This window comes from Moschus berezovskii, chromosome 23, assembly GCF_049115385.1.
Source record: "Moschus berezovskii isolate FMDL1 chromosome 23, NW_MosBer_1.0, whole genome shotgun sequence".
In the NCBI taxonomy this organism is placed as follows: domain Eukaryota; kingdom Metazoa; phylum Chordata; class Mammalia; order Artiodactyla; family Moschidae; genus Moschus; species Moschus berezovskii.
The window spans coordinates 22851422-22870397 of NC_142482.1; the positions used below are offsets into that span (position 1 = coordinate 22851422).

The following is an 18976-nucleotide window of genomic DNA, read 5'->3' on the forward strand; positions in this document are numbered from 1 at the left end:
AGTGTGTGGGGGAGCCAGCAAGCTCTCCTATCAGGGCCTGAGTGGGGTGTTCTAGTTCTGACCACCCTGCAGTCCTTGGGGATGGAAGCCACAGTTAGTAGCCCTTTCCCCTCCCCTGAACTGGGACAGAGCGCTGATGAGCAGAGGCCATTTACTTTACTCCACAGATGGGCCCTGAAAAGTCCCGGCTCTCCTCTCCATCCCTTCTCTCTGCACCCATTTCTTACTCTTCCTTCCCAGAGCCATCCTGGTCCAGCCTTGTACCTGTGAGCCCAGGGTCTAGGGTATCAGAGAAATGCTGGCATCACTGGCAGTGGGACCACCCTGCCTGCCTGCCCGCCCCTCCCCCACATGCTGTAGCCGGTTCAGACCTGTTGGTCACGGGTTAGAGAACCAGGAAAGAACTGCATCTCCAACCCCATGTCACAAATACAGCTCCCCAAACTGTCTGACTTTCAGTTATTGATTTGAATTAGGAGATACTTGTACGTGTTAAAAAATATTTTCCACAAAGCCTAGAAGAGAACACGGAGAGAAGTACCTCCCCTCTCCACCTCTGTTCCCTAGCTAGGCGCTCCGTTTCCTTCTTGAGGGTTAACTTATCTGACATGTACCTTTTCAGAGGTCGCCCGTGGTGACCACTGTGGAGCTTTTAGGATTATTGTGCCTCTCTGTCTCCATTGCTGGGTCTCCTGGATTCACCAGCTGTATCTGTTCTCTCCACATCCCTTCCTCTCTCAGACCTTGACCCCTGGTGGACAAATGACTGTGAGCAGAATGAGTCGGACCCCATCCCTGCCAACTGCACTGGCTGTGCCCAGAAATTACCCCTCCAGGTGATGCTCCTGGAAGATACCCCAAGGAAATTGGAGAGACTGCATCCTCTGGTAATCAAGGTGCGCAGAAAGACTGGTCTCCCACTGCCTTCATAACCCATTAAATGGCTAGAAAACATCAAGCCCTGGGACATTCCTGACAAGTAATTCCATGTTGTCTTGTTGCACTTTTGTTTTCTGCCTCCCCAAGACGGGACAGTCCCTGTCGCCGGAGGGGCTTCAGGACTTTTTGTGCCAGTATCCAGAGGTGACAGAAGGCTTCACCCAAGGGTTTTTCACCAAGTGGTGGCGCTGCTTTCCTGGACGGTGGTTCCCATTTCCGTATCCATGGTGAGTGTGGAAAGGGGCACCCAGCTATGTGTGTGTACAGAAAGAGGGCAGACGGTGCTAATTACTGCCGAGACCCTGCTGTGCCCGGCACTGTGTACACTTTACAGCACACCCTCCAAGTCAAGTGAGAACTCCACAGCGCAGTGTTGAAAAACCGATGGGAGAGAAGGAGATGAGTTGAAGAGGTGTGTCAGGAGGGGCGCCACCATGGTGGACACCGAGATTACCCAACAGAAGCATCATTCACGTCTAACTACAGTGTTTAGCATCTGCTTTCATGCTGAGTGGGTCCTGAGTGTTGAGGACTGCAGAGAGAGCACAAAGAATAAAAGGGAAGGTTATTTCTTGGCATGTGTTTGTGCCAGGCAGCACGCCTTGGTGCTTAGTGTCTGTTACTCGTTGGCGATGCTCATAATAGCGCTGGGAAGTCGGAATTGTCATTGTCGTTTTTCAGTTCAGGAAAATTGGGAACCAGAGAGGTTAAGTACTTTGCTTAAGGTCACCTAGCCAACACTGAAACCCGCATCTATCTCCCTGTTCCTTCTTGGGTCTTATAGACGACATGGGCCATTTCTTGGGGGTGAAACTTGCTTTCTACAAAGAAAAGGAACACCAGTTTACTTCTAGAATCATTCCAAAGAGGATTAGAACCGCTTTTTCAGGCTTTTTGTTGGGTAGTTTCTCTGCTTCTGCCTTTCTTTAAATTTGCTGTTTATTTGCATGATCAAATACGCGGTTTACGAGGTGATACAGGCTTCCCACATAGTACTGCTCCACTTCAAAAGGGTCACGATTGTTGCCCCCTCCTCCTCCCTTCTCCTCTCTTGCCCTGCCTGCTGATAATTCAGTCTCTTTGCCAAGAGAGAATGAATGGAGTGTTTCTTTTCTCCCTCTATATGTTGTTTTAGCTGGATTTTATAAACACCCCACCCACACAGACAAATTGTGGCTGTAGAGTGAGTGAGTGTGTGTGTGTGATGTTTCAGTTAATTGATTCGACATGACTGTTCTTCATGGACCAAATACTTCAGTTGTTGTCCTGACATCTTTCCCTCTTCACCCACCACCCAGTTTTCCCACCCTTGCCGAACTCTCTTTAGCCATGGCGTTGGGCTGGCTTGCCCAGTTTAACTACTTTTTCTCTCTTGTACACATTCTACAGGAGAAGACCGCTGAACAGATCACACATTTTGCGTGAGCTTTTCCCTGTTTTCACCTATCTGCCGTTTCCAAAAGAAGCCTCCTTGAAAAAATGCTTCCTTCTTCAACCAGAACCTATTGTGGGGAGTAAGGTAGGAAATTCTGAGAAGATTTGAATCTAGAATTTTTCTCATTTGGTACCTGGGCTGATGTCATAATCAAAGCCTTCCCTGCATAGTCAGCTTAGAGGGTGACCTGAAGGGTCATCCACAGAATCTGGAGTTCTCTCTTCCTGCTGCTTGCCAACACACCTGCAGCGGCCTGACTTTTTACTGAAGGCATGCTTCCAGAAAGGCTAGTGATCTTGCAGATCTATTTCCTGCCCTTAACACCTGGGGGCAAGCTACTTTTCTACATTAAAGAAAGTAGAATCCTCAAGTTTAAAGAGTCCTGAGCATGCAGTCAGACTTCTCTACCTCCAAGTAGAGAGCAGGCAGACTGTGAATGAATAGTGTGTAAATGAACAGTCCAACGTTTCTCATTTTGTAGGTATAAGGAAACTGACCTTCAGAGAAATTAAATGATATGCCCAAGGATACAGCAAGTTAATAAGAGGTCTCACCACATCCTCCATTCCCAGCTTGGCTTTCCCCAGAAATAAACAAATGAGAAACTTCCGATGGAGAGCAAAAAGGGAGAGCAAAAAGCTTGGGAGCATGGTTTGGGAACAGAAGGCTTGACAAGCACGTGCCTGAGGCAGTGTGTGGCACTGCCTCTCACCTCCATCCGTGGCCAGGTACCCGGAGCCCACGTTTATACCTCTGGGGCCAGCAGACTGGGCAGAGCTGTTCTGTGTTTGTGTCTGTTTACTTTTCTCTGAATTGCTCTTTTGTTGAGTCTCAACCCTGAGGAAGCTTTTTGAGTCTGGATTGGTTTGGAATAATTAAAAGGATGAATTTTCCTTTGTTAAAAAATTAAATTTGCTGAACTGCGACCCCTACCAACTCTGGGTTGTGTCTTTAACCTCCTGACACTATTGTTTGGGTCCAAATGTGCTGAATCGTGTTAAAGGAATTTCAAAGCTTTTAAAAAACAATCATTTTGTCTAGAAGTAAGAACTTCTGCCTGCCAGCTGTAGGGTGGAGGTGCTGGGCTCTGGCCTCAAGTTTTAAAGAAGTTTATTCTGCTGTCTTCGGCTGGAACTCGGGGCCCTAGTATGATTTCATCTTCATAATTATGATATATGAAAAAATTATGGATGAGGGCCTTTATCACTGTCTTGGGGTTTCCCACTTGAATCTTAATTTCACCAGTCTGCCGAACAGGGACACCAGGGAGCCCAGCCAAAGGGGTAAATACAGAGTTCCGCAGACGCCTGTCAGAATCATCTTGTTGTGGTTCTCAGGGATGTTTTTGGAAGGGGAGTGGCCCAAATAGGCAGAAATCCTGAGAGTGATTTCTTAGAGCATCTGTTCCCCACCCTGGCCCAGGCTCCCCTTTCTCCACAGCCACATTACTCCACCCTTGGTCCACATCCCTGGGCTCTGGACTCTGGTAGTCATGTGTCTGTGGGCCCAGATTCCAAGAGGCAGCCTTGGGATAGAAGATAAGCAGTGGGGTCCCTTTGTTGAGAGACCCTGGGGGAAGGGGTGAGAGGCTCCAAGGCCCACTTAACCTACCCCAGGATGTTGCCTAGGGCTGGCCTGCTCCATCCTGTTGTCTGTTTCTCCTCATCCTGAATGTGGAGGAGCTTGGTCCCAGCCCCTCTCTCAGGTCTATGTGAAATAGAGATATATCGGCTTAATTTTTGCTCTTCTGGAATTTTTTTCAAGACTGCTCATGACAGGGCTTCTGTCACTACAGCAGCAGTTGCAGTGGCTCGAAGCGTTTCCATGGACACCGAGTAATGGCCAGGGCCTGTGGGGAGCAACAGGGAGACCAGGGTTGGGAGGCAGGAGAAGGTAGGGCCACATTCTCAGACTCTGGAGGACCCAAATGGTAGGGAAAAAACCAGGACATGGCCTAAGGAGTCGGACTTCTGACTCCTGCTTTGTAAGGGCACTTGAGGGATTGGGGTTTCTTTTCTCTCACCATCTAGACAGGAAGAGAAGTCTGACCAAGAGCACCCTATCCCTTTGTTTCTCCTCCCTGCCCCTCCCAAACCCCAGGCACACAGCAGGTTGTACTTAATGCCTGCTGGAAGCAGGACTGATTCCCTGGTGGTTCAATGGTAGGGAATCCACCAACCAATGCAGGAGATGCAGGAGATGCCAGCTTGTTCTCTGGATCAGGAAGATCCCCTGGAGGAGGAAATGGCAACCCACTCCAGTATTCTTGCCTGGAAAACTCCGTGGATGGAGGAGCCTGGTGACTACAGTCCATATGCCCTCAGAGAGCTGTAGTTACCCGTACATCTGTAGCTTTCAAAATCAGAGGCTGATCTTACTGTTATTAGTCCTTCATCAGTAGCATCATGTATCTGCTCACCTGGGTCTTGCCAAAAAATTGTAAACTTGAACTTGCTGCTGTCCGATTCTCTTGAAAACTCTGACAGTAAGAAATAATATTCCACAGACCATTGCCCAGAGGATATGCAGACTGTCTGGATCAAACCAGACCCTCAGATGATTGCATATTTAGACCACCACATGTTGGCCTCTGCGAGACTTTTGTTAAAATACAGTTAGATATTTTGCCTATGACCTACTTGGAAACTGTGGCTAGAAATTGTGAATTGTGAAACTCGAGCCATTTCTGCTACAGGGCTGTCATTGCAGATGTTGCCCACAAAACCACACAGTGTCTCTTGAAGAAAAACCCTAGAAGTGATCTTACCATGGGACTTCCCTAACAGTCCAGTGGTTAAGACCCTGAGCATCCATGGCAGAGAATGCAGATTTGAACTCTGATTGGGAGCTAAAATCCCCCATGCACCCTGTGAAAGTTGCTCAGTCGTGTCCGACTCTTTGCGACCCCGTGGACTGTAGCCTACCAGGCTCCTCCATCCGTGGGATTCTCCAGGCAACAGTACTGGAGTGGGTTGCCATTTCCTTCTCCAGGGATCTTCCCAACCCAGGGATCGAACCCGGGTCTCCCACATTGGAGGCAGATGCTTTAACCTCTGAGCCACCAGGGAAGTCCCCTTGATATGGCCAAAAAAAAGAAAAAAATAGAAATCTTCCCTTAGCCTCAGTGTGGGGAGATGCCATGCTTAGCAGAAACTAATTTGTTTTTTGTCTTTCAAACAGAATTGTAAGTTTTATTCTTGGTTCTGTCTTCCTCTTTGCTTCAGTTCAGTTCAGTTCAGTCGCTCAGTCATATCCGACTCTTTGCGACCCCATGAATCACAGCACGCCAGGCCTCCCTGTCCATCACCAACTCCCGGAGTTCACTCAAACTCATGTCCATCGAGTCGATGATGCCATCCAGCCATCTCATTCTCTGTTGTCCCCTTCTCCTCCTGCCCCCAAACCCTCCCAGCATCAGAGTCTTTTCCAGTGAGTCAGCTCTTTGCATGAGGTAGCCAAAGTATTGGAGCTTCAGCTTCAGCATCAGTCCTTTCAATGAACACCCAGGACTGATCTCCCCTAGAATGGACTGGTTAGATCTCCTTGTAGTCCAAGGGACTCTCAAGAGTCTTCTCCAACACCACAGTTCAAAAGCATCAATTCTTTGGAGCTCAGCTTTCTTCACAGTCCAACTCTCATATCCATACATGACCACTGGAAAAACCATAGCCTTGACTAGATGGACCTTTGTTGGCAAAGTAATGTCTCTGCTTTTTAATATGCTGTCTAGGTTGATCATAACTTTTCTTCTAAGGATTAAGTGTCTTTTAATTTCATGGCTGCAATCACCATCTGCACTGATTTTGGAGCCCCCAAAAATAAAGTCTGCCACTGTTTCCACTGTTTCCCCATCTATTTTCCATGAAGTGATGGGACCAGATACCATGATCTTAGTTTTCTGAATGTTGAGCTTTAAGCCAGCTTTTTCAGTCTCCTCTTTCACTTTCATCAAGAGACTCTTTAGTTCTTCTTCACTTTCTTCCATAGGGTGGTGTCATCTGCATATCTGAGGTTTTTTATATTTCTCCCGGCAATCTTGATTCCAGCTTGTGTTTCTTCCAGCCCAGTGTTCTCATGATGTACTCTGCATATAAGTTAAATAAGCACGGTGACAATATACAGCCTGACGTACTCCTTTTCCTGTTTGGAATCAGTCTGTTGTTCCATGTCCAGTTCTCACTGTTGCTTCCTGACCTGCATACAGGTTTCTCAAGAGGCAGGTCAGGTGGTCTGGTATTCCCATCTCTTTCAGAATTTTCCACGGTTTATGAACAGTATGAAAAGGCAAAATGATAGGATACTGAATGAGGAACTCCCCAGGTCGGTAGGTGCCCAGTATGCTACTGGAGATCAGTAGAGAAATAAATCCAGAAAGAATGAAGGGATGGAGCCAAAGCAAAAACAATACCCAGTTGTGAATGTGACTGGTGATAGAACCAAGGTCCAATGCTGTAAAGAGCAATATTGCATAGGAACCTGGAATGTTAGATCCATGAATCAAGGCAAATTGGAAGTGGTCAAACAGGAGATGGCAAGAGTGAACGTCGACATTCTAGGAATCGGTGAACTAAAATGTACTGGAATAAGTGACTTTAACTCAGATGACCATTATATCTACTACCGTGGGCAGGAATCCCTTAGAAGAAATGGAGTAGCCATCATAGTCAACAAGAGTCCGAAATGCAGTACTTGGATGCAGTCTCAAAAACGACAGAATGATCTCTATTCGTTTCCAAGGCAAACCATTCAATGTTACAGTAATCCAAGCCTATGCCCCAACCAGTAACGCTGAAGAAGCTGAAGTTGAACAGTTCTATGAAGACCTACATGACCTTTTAGAACTAACACCCAAAAAAGATGTCCTTTTCATTATAGGGAACTGGAATGCAAAAGTAGGAAGTCAAGAAACACCTGGAGTAACAGGCAAATTTGGCCTTGGAGCATGGAATGAAGCAGGGCAAAGGCTAATAGAGTTTTGCCAAGAGAATGCACTGGTCGTAGCAAACACCCTCTTTGCTTAGGCTGCTAGGAAACCCAGAGCCACATGTGTAAGAATTTTTGTGTGTTCCTCTCCCGTGCCCCAGGATTTGACTCGGCTTTCCTTTCCTTCCCCTGTGGCCTTTCCTCCAGATGCACAGGATGCATGACCTGTTCGCCGTCGGCAATGGGGAGGCCATGCTGCAGCTCCTCCCGCCCTTCCAGTGCCGCAGCCACTGCCAGTCCGTGGCAATGCCGCTGGAGCCAGGCGACATCGGTAGGTGGAGCCCCCAGAGGGCAGGGTCAGCCACAGGGTCTTTTTAGTTTTTAACTCAAAAAAGCATTCTAAAAATTAAATATTGCCTTTACAAAGATTTATTAAAGTCAAAAATAGCTTTTTTTTTATTAGCAAGGTCAATTATTTATGCTTAGATGTAATGATAAGTAATTACAGAGAAAAGGTATCAAAGAGAAGTAGGTCATATGCACATTTAGAATGCATGTGTCCATTGGCTTTAGAGATTTCAAATTAGGAGGAATTATTGTGGAAAATATTTAGAGCAATACTTTCTTTGCAGATAAGGAAATTGAGACCAAAAGAGAGGAGAGGTGACCACTGCAAGGCCCAACCGTCAGTTAGGCAAAGCATCAGTCTTAAATGATTCCTTTTACACAGTCAAGCCAAAGGAGGTACAATTCAGATTCAATGAAACCCTTTCTGTGCCCAGTTTGCTAGTAAAACAATTCAGGCAGTATGTAAGGGCAACAGCCACACAAGGAAATACTACCTTCCTTGTGGATCCCACGGTCTGGTCACAACCTCACAATCATGACCCACCCTTGGCTCCATGATTTCCCGACTGTGACTTGTTCTGTGCCTTACCATCTAAAAATTGGTTCCAAAGAAACAGACTTGAATCAATCACTGTCAGTTTGACAATCAAACTGTCTTGGAAGAAGCAGAATAAATCAACAAGCATCACTGTTGCCCTTCTTGTTTTTCTTGCCTCACAAAACCTAGGGGAGCCCTGACTCCCTGACAGAGCCCAGACTGATTTTCCAATTTATTTCTTTTAATTTTTTCTATTTGGAAGATCCCAGTCCCTAGAAACCTCTCACCTCACTTGGAGGTAGGGTGCATACTGAAAACTGCCAAACTTTAATCCAAGTTACATAACTTTTATTTCAATTTAAAAATGAAAAAAATGAAAACAATGCACAAATTAAGCGTTTAGCTGATAATGGAGCACAGCTGGCCTGGCTCTTGAGGATTACTGCAAGAAAAGAGGATTCTTGGGTGGAAATTACTCCAAACCCGTTGTTCTGTAGTGGAGTGACGCTGCACAAGTCTGTATGGCATTCTGGTTTTGGAATGTGTAGCTGTGCTTGAAAAAGTTTCTGTCTAATGTTCTACAAATGCCTGACAGTTCAGACAGCTACAGAAACACTTTCGTTATCCAAATTCTAGGTTTTCAGCTCCCACAGGCATCCCGAGTGCCAATTATAGAATTAAGGAAAAAAGGAAAAAAAACAAAGATGGGTGACTGGCAGTGATCAAAGAAGCTTTGATTCTTTGATCCAAGGCTGGTGTGGCTAGTCCAGAATGGCCCAGAATCCAGAGACTGATCCTTGTCGTTCTGTGACCAGCCAACTCGCTGACCAGAGGGAAGGGATCCCTGTGCTTGGCAGTGTCCATGAAGGGCAGAACGTGATAGGCATGTGGAGAAGGGATGGAGGCTGACGAGAACCAGGGAAGAGGGCAAGTCAGGAGAAGGCTGGGGGTGGGGAGGACAGTGGACTCAGGAAGCAGCGGCAGAAATAGAAGTAATGGCTGCAGCTGCCACAGGGAAAAATGAGGACAGAAAGGCATACCCTAACAGTGGAAGAGAGTAGTGCCTGTAAAACAGATGGCCGCTCTTGCACCTCAGAGACCCTCAAGAATAGCACCGTGTCAAAAAGATTTTGTGTTTTTTGACAAAATAAGCATTATCCCATGATGGCTGGGTTCAGAGGACAGTGTTCACGATCACCAGAAAACCCGTGACGGACAGCATTTTCAAGAGTGATGTGGGTGTCAAGCGTCAGAGGCTGGCGCTGGTGAACCCATGTTACCTGCCATGATGGTACAGTCACGGCTCATAATGACCTTTCTTGAGTCACCAAGCAGAGGTTACATTCCTTTCAGTGCTCTCAGTTTAAAGATGAGTAGTGTATATCCTTCTGTAGAAAATTTTTCATCAGGAAGTTACTGAAGTATTAAAGTTTTTAAATTTTACCTTTCTAGCCCATTCCTAGATATCATTGCACAAATGATACAGGTCATGACCCTAGGGTTCATAAAACAGTCCCTGGGAAAGACCCTTGGCAAATAGGGCTCTTGAGTCACTGACTTTGGGAAATGCCTGTCTTGTTGAAACACAGTATGCATTAGTGTACAAAAGGCTCTGAAAAGCCCTGGAGGGATCTAGTGTTTTTCAAACTTACTTGACCATGGAACCCTTTTTTCCCTGGACTGTATTATAGGGTGCTACTGTTCGCAGAATACAATTTAGAAGTGTTGGTTTGGGTTAATCTGGATATTCTATAATGAGACCATGTTGTGTATAACCTCAGGAGAATTGGACAGGGTGCCCTGGCCTCCCTTAGAACCCGTCCTGTCTTTTTGCTGAAACAAAACTGACTCTGAGAATTGAGCTCCATGTCAACCTTACCTGGGGCTTCCCTGGTGGCTCAGTGGTAAAGAATCTGCCTGCAGTGCAGAAGCCTCAGGAGATGCGGATTTGATCCCTGGGTCAGGAAGATCCCCTTGAGGATCCCCTGGATTAGTATGGCAACCCACTCCAGTATTCTTGCCTGGAGAAGCCCATGGACAGAGGAGCCTGGGGGACTACAGTCTATAGGGTCGCACAGAGTCGGACATAGATGAAGCCACTTGGCACACACAGATGCATCAGCCGTGTCTAGACCATCCTGCTTTTGTAAACCTGCCAAACTGTGGTTCACAGTTACCCAGGTGAGGGGGGATGCTGAAACACTTTGGTTCATGGTTGGATGAACCTGTTGGATGTCAGCTTACAGAGAGGACTGATGATAGCTGGGGACACTTATGCTAGGAAAAGCTCACAGACCTCCAGAGCAGGAATGGCCTGAGTCTGTAGGTGAATCTGAGGGCAGCTCTGCAGACCTGCCTAGCTTGTGCCCACAAGTCGGCACAGTCCCTGCCACTCACACGGTTTCCTTGTTGCTGTCTCCCTTCAAGGCTACGCTGGTGACACCCACTGGAAGGTCTACATTGTAGCCAGAGGGGTCCAGCCTTTGGTCGTCTGCGATGGAACCACCCTGTCAGAGCAATAGGACACAGATCTAAAGGAACAGCTTTGAGAGCTGAAGACCAGATCGAAAGGGGGAGAATAAAAACAGAAAACGATGAAACCACTTTCCAGGGGTTGGTTACTTAGTCACCTGCCCTGTGCATGCGTGTGTGAGCAAGTTGTGTGCTGGAGGCAAAGGCCAGAGCCTGGGCCTCCCAACTCTTCCAGCCCAGCCGCTTGGCCAGGACTCCGCCACCGATACCCGTCTATGAGAGATGGGCCTCTGCCCAGCCTCTTGGCACCAAATCCTTGAGGCTGCCTTCAGGCAGGGAGCAGGGTTGGTACCCTCCCTCACTTGCATGGCATGATCCCCTCTGCTGGCTCCTGGCCACAAGAGGGCAGTCAGCAGGTCCTGACTTCAGCACCATCCTCTGCCAGGTGGGCCTGCCTGTCCCGTCTCCCTGGTAACACCACCCTGTACGTCTTTTGGAAAGCCACGGATGGTTAAAGAAGTCATGGCAGTTTCCCAAGCAGAGTGGAATCTTGAACCAGTGAAAAGGATCAAATAACCTTAAACTGCACTCGAGAAGTGCACTTCTTTCCCAAGTGCGTGTGGCTCTTGGAGTCTCCAGTGCCAGGTCAGAGCCTGATTGTAATTGAAGCGGTAATTCCTAAGGTAATGTCTTCCTCCATTCGGTCAGGTTCTCAGTCTCTCCCTCCCTCCCCTGCTCCCTCGCCTGTCTGGCGGCTTCTCAGCAGTTGGGCTCCCAGCGCCCCTCCCTTGGCCCGGCCAGAGCCCTTTACTGCTGAGGCAGCACTGCTCTCATCAGCCGTATTGCTTTTACCAAATGTCTTCAGAGGGGGGTGAGTTAAGAGTGCTGGCCTGGGGAGAGGGCGCCTCCCTGGGTTTGATCTTTAGGGTCCGACTTTCTGCAGAGGAGATGTTTTACAGATGTGTCACAGTGATGTTGTCATGTGGCTAGGGAAGGAACTCCAGACGCGAAGTGCTGGTCAGCTGGGTGTGTGACTGTGTGACTGTCTTGCAATGATTTCGCTTCCTGTACTGGGAACCAAGGTGAGGTGTTTTCAATTCTTGTGAAAATACAAAACCGTGTTCCTTTTGATTGGACGATTCGCTCTGCTGGTGTTTTCCTCAAGTGCTTTTTGTATGTCTTAAGTGTACAAATAAGGACACTCTTTTTTTGTTTCCTTTCCCCCTTTATTATTCCTTTATCAACTTTGTTAAATATCTGGTCTCTGATCATGCCATTGCCAAGCTGAAGGAAAAGAAGCAGACCACACTACAGCCCCTGGTTCTAAACTGCAGAAATCAGACAGACAGTGGCGGTGTCTGCTGTGTTGAGTTACGGACCAGAGGCAGACAGTGGTGGAGGAAGAGGACGGGACTCACTGTGGGGTCCTCGTCATCCTTTGGAGGCGCCCCTGCACTTTGACCCAGGCCCTCTTTGCATCTCACGAGCATCAGTGAGGATCAGTGTGTGCCCGAATGGCCTGTTCGGGGGCTTGTAAAGGATTGGGAGGGTTCACATCACTCAGAGCCTCCTCCACGGACTTGAGTGAAAGTAGCATGAACTGTACCTGAGGGAATTTTTGCTTAAAAGAATCTGTACCATGTGTGAAGTAGTACAGGAAAGACAAAACTTCCTGTCCGTATAAAAGGCACGCTGCTAAGCAGTTACAATTTAAGAGGTTTTTAAATCAGAGGGACCATTCAGAGGCCAGCTTTGTGCATACTTTCAGAGCCTTTGCAATGTGCTTGCCCCTGGTGACATGTAAACAAGTCCCTTAGAGGTCTGTCAGAGTTCCCTTAAATTAGGCCCTTTGGGTTAACAAAAGAGAGGGTTCCTTAGGAGCAAAGCAACTGTTCTGATGATCGAAATTCCCCATTGTGTTTTTATGAATTACCATGTGTTCCTTCCCCATTTTACTCCAGCCCTTCACACCTTAAATGATCATAAAATGCCCTCTTCAAGTCAAAACTGAAAGAGCCTTGTGTGTGTTGGTGTTCTGAGGCCTTCTGTGGGAGGTCCCCAAAGCTGTCAGCTGTCTTCAACAAAGAATGGTCTGGCAGCAGATAAGTAGAAACTTTCCGTGTGTACACTACTCATTTTACTTAAAATCTGTCCAGTTCAGAATTGAATGTAGATTTATGTAGGGGTGAAATTCTTCAAAGAAGGTTTTTTAAGTAATGTACCTTCTTCTCAAGGTAATTCTGAAAAGCAGAATCTACCACTGACTGGCCAGTAGTCAGTGAGTAACCAGCTAGTTCCTTTCCAGTTACCCAAGGCTTTGTGTGAGGGTGCCACGGGGTCACCCCTGCTCACCTAGCTCTCAGCTCCTCCGTGGAAGCAGCAAAAGTTCCTCCACATGACCCAGTGTGGGAAGGAGGCTCATAAAGATGAGGAAGCAGGGTCAGGGGGCTGGTGGGGCCATAGAAATCTCCGTGTCTACCACCACCCTAAAGAGCAAAGCCACAGGGCTTGCTCACAAGTTTATTGAGTGTTTACCAAGAGGTGACATGGCAGTGAAACTCATGTACTGAGTTTCTCTGGGGAGAAGTCAGCTCTCTGGGGAGAAAGGCTGCTTTGGCCTCAGTTTGAGGCATTATATTCAGGTGTCCTGAGGTCCCCAAGAGTAGGATGTTGAACACTGCCACTGTCCTGGCTCATGAAGAACATAAGTAGAACTTACCCTCTCCCCACTCAATTTTTTCAGGTTTATGAAAACAGAATCTACTTCTTTGGTGAAATACAAAACAATCTATGAAATAGACAAATTTGGGGTCATTTTCTGAGAGAAAGACATAGTAATGTTTCTTAATAATGAAGTAGTCCATTTCAACTTCAAAGTGTCTGGGTACGCATGATCTCCTCTGATCTTTGCCCAGTCCTGTGAAGCAGATATGAGAGCCTCATTTACAAGTAAAGAAACGGGCTGAGGACAGTTCCTTTGCTGGCAGTCGATGGCTGGTTCCACAGCACAGTGTCTTCCTGCTCCAGAGCAGAGTGGTGCCCAGGAACGAAGCTGTGGGTCTAGCTGACTCTGGTGTGCCCAGCTGAGTGGGAGAACCTAGAGGCAGGGTCAGCAAGCCAGGAGCTCTTCAGGGTTTGTTTTCGAAACTGTTTGAAACAGAAATGGAGAGAAGCTAACAGATGACTTTTATAAAAAGCCTTTCCCTTTTCCCATCCCCATCTGAAAGCGCTTTTTAGGAGTGAATGTTCCAGCCATTTTCCCATCACCACAAGTTTCCAGATGTGTGACCAGCAGAGGGACTCAGCCCAATTCCAGTTGTGGGTCCCCTTGGAGTTTACATCACTTGTTTTTTTAGTTCGCGGTTTTCTATTCCCTTCTTCCAAAACCCAGCATAGGCCTTGGTGTAGGAGCAATTTTAAAACAAAATAATTCCTTAGCTGCAGGTGATGGCCTCAATCATTTTATGTTTTTTATATAGGCAGTGTTCTTTTTTTTTTTTTAAAGCTGCACCGCATAGCATGTGGGATCTTAGTTGCCCGGCCAGGGATTGAACTCACACCCCCTGCACTGGGAGCACAGAGTCTTAACCACTGGACTACCAGGGAAGTCCCTCAGTCATTTTAACACAGTCTGGATGCAGTTTTGCTCATTAGCCAGTGGCTTCCCTAGTGAAAATTGAAACCCTCAGAGTAGATGTTTGCTTCTCATGGAATCCTCACCCAGCAGGTGGCCAGGTTGTAGAGGAAAGAGACTAATGCAGGGACAGTCGATCTTGTCTACCTTTTGAGAATCATCTATTAAACAGGAATGTTGTAGACTTTTGAATTTTCCTATTGCTAGAAGACAAACTCTCCTGACCTATAAGTTCCACGCTCATTAACTTCCCCTTTTCAGCTTTTTCACCCACTAAAATTGGTTGAAGGAGGGGAGTGTCAGAGATGTGCTTTAAAATAGCATTTTGGTCTGAGAATCTCTCCACATTCGGACCCACGAATATTGGGTCCAGAACTGACGCATGTCAGGGCCAGGCAGCTAGGAAGGTGAGGTGCTTACAGAGTGAGCTCTGTCACAGATGCAAAGTTTGTGCTCTGTCGCCATCAGCCTCTCCATATCCAGCAGCTGCTTCTGCAGAAGCATCTCAGAGAAGATGGACAGGTGGTGTCCCTCGTGCACCACATCCGAGTTCACCCGCCCTGGGCGTGGCCTGGCTCTAAGTGCTGGCCCTGGTGAGAAGCCCTCCGGCCAGCTTGTCTGTGGTCTGGGTCACTTCGCGTCTGGTTTCCCTGCCTTGCATAATTTAAGCATTAGAGCTGACTACACCCGTCATGTCTCCCTCTCTGGAGACTGTGAGATGTCCAGATCTTTGCAGAATACTGGAGGGAAGAGATGTTACGAAACTCCAAGCAGAGGCCTGGAACTGTCCAGACATGATGGGGCTGCCCACGGGCCACTCCTGCCTTCATGCATCTGTCTGTCTGTCTGTCAGCCAGTGTCACTCCAAGAGTGGGCCACAGTTGCAGACACCCGTGCTGAGAAGGGAAACCAGCTTAGTTTTGAGTTTCAGACAGAAATTGGAGAGTCAGGACATCTGCTTCACACCAGGCTTAATTTACCTCCTTATCTCTCTCCACGGTGAGGTCACCCTGCAAAGCCACCTTGACCCACAGCTCAGCAGGGTCCCAGCCTTCAAGCTTCAGCCCTTCAGAGCACTTCCAGCCATTTCAGGAACAAACGCTTATCTGTGAGAATTTGTGACCGGAACCCGACGGACACATGCCGTCATTCCCAGAGAAGGCGCAGCCTCCGTCATAGATGACTTTCCCTCCAAACTTCTCTCCATAGTCTCATCCTCAGAAAAATGCTGGCCATGGTCTCTTCCTCCTTGTCCTTCCTGCGGGAAGGTCAGTGTCAGACGCCTAGGGTGGAAGGGAGCGGGAACTGGGCGCTCAGCAAAATCCCTGCCGCCACCAGGGACGGGATCCAGGACGGCTGCAGTTCCTCTCTAGGGAGCCAGGGGTGGCGGGCCCCTGGGGGGTCCCAGTGAACAGAGGGGCGGACACCTGTCCAGCCACGTGGGCTCCGAATGGTCTAAGATGTCACTCTGTGTTCAGTGTGGAATGTTGATTGTAACTTAATGTACCACAAACTTGTAAAGAATGTATGTACATTAAGGTTTCATGTGACAAAAATTTTTTACTTTTTGCAATTAAAAGTGTGTATGTTGGTTGATAAGAACTCGCCTGTACTTGGTGTCATCCTTTGGTTTCCCATTTTCTCTTCTCCTGCAACTTGGAGACTGACAGTCACATCCTACTCCTGAGGCCGGCCTCTGCTGTGGGCCTCCAGGTCACCTGTCCACCCTGGTCTGGGTCCTGTCTCACGTCCGCACCGAGCTTTGCACTCGCTCACATTCACAGACGCTTCTTTTACCCCCATTCTAACCCTTTGCCTGCAATGGCTTCTGATCTCCTGTTCCTGTGAATTCTCAGATCTCAGTCCTCCTGTTAATACCCTCCCCTGTTCTTGCACTTTGCCCAAAATTCAAATGAGACCCTCAACGCCTTTTTCCTTCTCCTGGCTGACTGCACACAGCCCAGGTGCCCTCACAGTGTCGCCTCACCCATAGGTGTCCTTGGACCTTGCACGAGGACAGCGAGGCCCCCTCGCTGGCTGGCGCCCTTGCTAGCTGACCCCCATGCCCCCCGATGGAGGCCACTCGCAGCACTCAGTTAACTCACTTGCAGATTTGATTAAGTCATTTTTGTGTGTTCATTCTTTTTTGATAATTTCTTTGTGTTATATGCACAATTTTATATAAATGCATAAATATGGCCATTTCCTAGTGTTTAGTGTTCTCTTTTTTCTTCAGTTTTTAAAAAATTTATAAATTTTTTACTCTTTTGGCTGTGCTGTACAGCATGTGGGATCTCAGTTTCTCGACCAGTGCAGGCCCTCTGCATTGGCAGCATGAAGTCTTAACCACTGGACCTCCAGGGATGTCCCCTGTTGTATTTTCTTACTTGCTGCACCCTTCACCCCCTGCCCATCCCTGGTCAGGCGAATGTAGTATGTATACAGCCATATCCTGCCATGTATCTTCCCACTCTTTCTTCCATGTTCTTTGTAATCATAATCAGAAATCACAAGACTTTTGTCATTGCTTGGCCAAAGGTGGTATCAGATTACAGGCACTTGATGTTTCTTGCTTTCCTTACTCACAGAGTTCCCTTCAGGTCAGCTGGCCTACTGGCATAGCTCTCTAATCCATTCTTTTTAGTGGATAATATTCTATGGTGTGAATATGCCATCATGTATTCAACTCTTGCTGGTAAGTCACATCCTGTTCAATGATTATCTGGATTAGGAGTCAAAGAGTCTAGAGTTAATTTTTTTAATGCTTGTTTTTACAAAATGTATATTCATTCTTGTCTGTGCCAAGTCTAATGTACATCCTTTGAAAATTAGTGCATTCCATAATGCTATTCATTAACCTGCTTGAAAACTCCACTTCAACCAAAAAAAAAAAAAAAGAAGGTAAGTCTTGATTCCATGTAAAAAGGTGGCAGAATCACCAGGCCCCTTCTTTCTCGACCCCTCTATAGCCCTTGACACTGACCTGTGGAAAGCCCCTCACTCCCCTGGCCTCTGTGCAACCACTGCCCCCCTCTTGAGACTCTCTTTCCACTCGTCTTTTCTATAGGACCTCTGCTCGTCTCTGAAATATTAGTTTCCCCTACCAATCTGCCCCTGGATCCTCCTCTTTGCTTCCTCCCTGGGAGAGATCTCAGCTCTTTGCTTGACCTTCCACCGATGCGCAAGTCACCCGTGAGCTCAGGCCAGGCCCGCGCCTCACCTGAGCTCTAGACTTGTCAATCCAAGCGTCGGGATCTCATCTCCATCAGCTCTCTCCCAAAGCACTTCTAATTCACTGTGTACAAAACAACTGTGCAGTCTCCGAGGCTGCCTCTCTTTCCCCCGCAGCCTCTACTGGTCAGGACCAAGCTCCAGAGACCTCTGCTTCCTTGTCACATGCCCAGCCCCAGTTTAGGACCTTGCTGTTTCACTCCTGGACCCAGCCAGTAATTGCCCTGTTTGTTTCTCGGGTACTCCTACCATCCCAGTTCACCATCCACTTAGCTGCCACGGGGATCTTTCTAAAGCATCTGTTTCCTCACTTCCTTGCTCAGCACCCTTCAGTGGCTCTCCATTGCCCACGCGATAGGAAGTCCTGGCTGGCCCCTCCAGCCTCATTCCACTTCTTTCCTTTGCTTTCCCTCCTCAATCTACTGTGCCCCACCTCTACTGGACTGTCCATAACTCCTAGAAACATCCAGACTGTGGAGTTCATCCTTTTTCTTTTTTTTTTTAAGAGCAGTTTTAGGTTCATAGCAAAATTAAGTGAAAAGTCAGTTCTTGTATACCCGCTACCCTCACACAGGCACAGCTTCCCTCAACTATTGACTTTCTGCACCACAGTGGTACATGTGAAAATCAATGGCAGTGCAGCTCTAGACCAAGCTGTATCTGTTTGGGAAGGGAGAAAAAGCAGTAGCTGGCATCCATAGCAGCTTCTCCAGGTGAGTGGTGCTAGAGAGGTATGTAGGACTCTGTGTGGCCAGCCATAGAAGCCGCCCCAAAGTGTAACATCCACTGTGTCCCTTTTGTTCTTCTGCTTTTCATTAACAGAACAATAGTCTAGTAAAAGTTAATGAACCTTAAAAAAAAGAAAAAAATCAATGAACCTACACTGACACACCACCACCCAAAGTCCATAGTCCACTTACATTAGGGTTCTCTCAGTGTTTTATATTCTGTGGGTTTGGACAAACATACTGATGTGTCGGCTTCCCCAGTGGTGCTAAAAGAACCCACCTGCCAATGCAGGAGACATACGGGGCATGAGATTGATCCCTGGGCTATGAAGATCTCCTGGAGGGGAGGGCATGGCAACTCACTTGAGTATTCTTGCCTGGAAAATTCCACGGACAGGGGCCTGGCTGGCTATGGCTCATAGGGTCACAAAGAGTTAGACAACTGAAGCAACTTAGCACGCACCCATACTGACATGTACCCATCACGATAGTGTCATACAGAATATAACATCATACAGAACAGTTCCACTGCCCTAAAAAATACTCTCTGCTCTGTCTATTCAACCCTTCCCTCCCTGCTGATCTTTTTACTGTCGCCATAGTTTTGCCTTTTCATACTGTTCATGGGGTTCAGAGAAGGGGATGACAGAGGAGGAGATGGTTGGATGGCAATGGACATGAGTTTGAGCAGGCTCTGGGAGTTGGTGATGGACAGGGAAGCCTGGCAT

At 47.5% G+C, this 18976-nt stretch overlaps 1 protein-coding gene across 3 annotated transcripts in view; it reads left to right on the top strand.

Annotated features, from left to right (window-relative positions):
• The window catches only part of C23H6orf89 (chromosome 23 C6orf89 homolog), a 37499-nt gene extending 21608 nt beyond the window's left edge, over positions 1 to 15891 (top strand). For all 3 annotated transcript variants that reach the window (XM_055406126.2, XM_055406124.2, XM_055406125.2), the window contains 5 exons: positions 742 to 896; positions 1027 to 1166; positions 2329 to 2458; positions 7505 to 7628; positions 10611 to 15891. In XM_055406126.2, the coding sequence (XP_055262101.2) occupies positions 742 to 896; positions 1027 to 1166; positions 2329 to 2458; positions 7505 to 7628; positions 10611 to 10705 (644 nt within the window). In that variant the 3' untranslated portion in view covers positions 10706 to 15891. The remainder of the gene's footprint in view (positions 1 to 741; positions 897 to 1026; positions 1167 to 2328; positions 2459 to 7504; positions 7629 to 10610) is intronic.
• The last annotated feature ends 3085 nt before the right edge of the window (positions 15892 to 18976 follow it).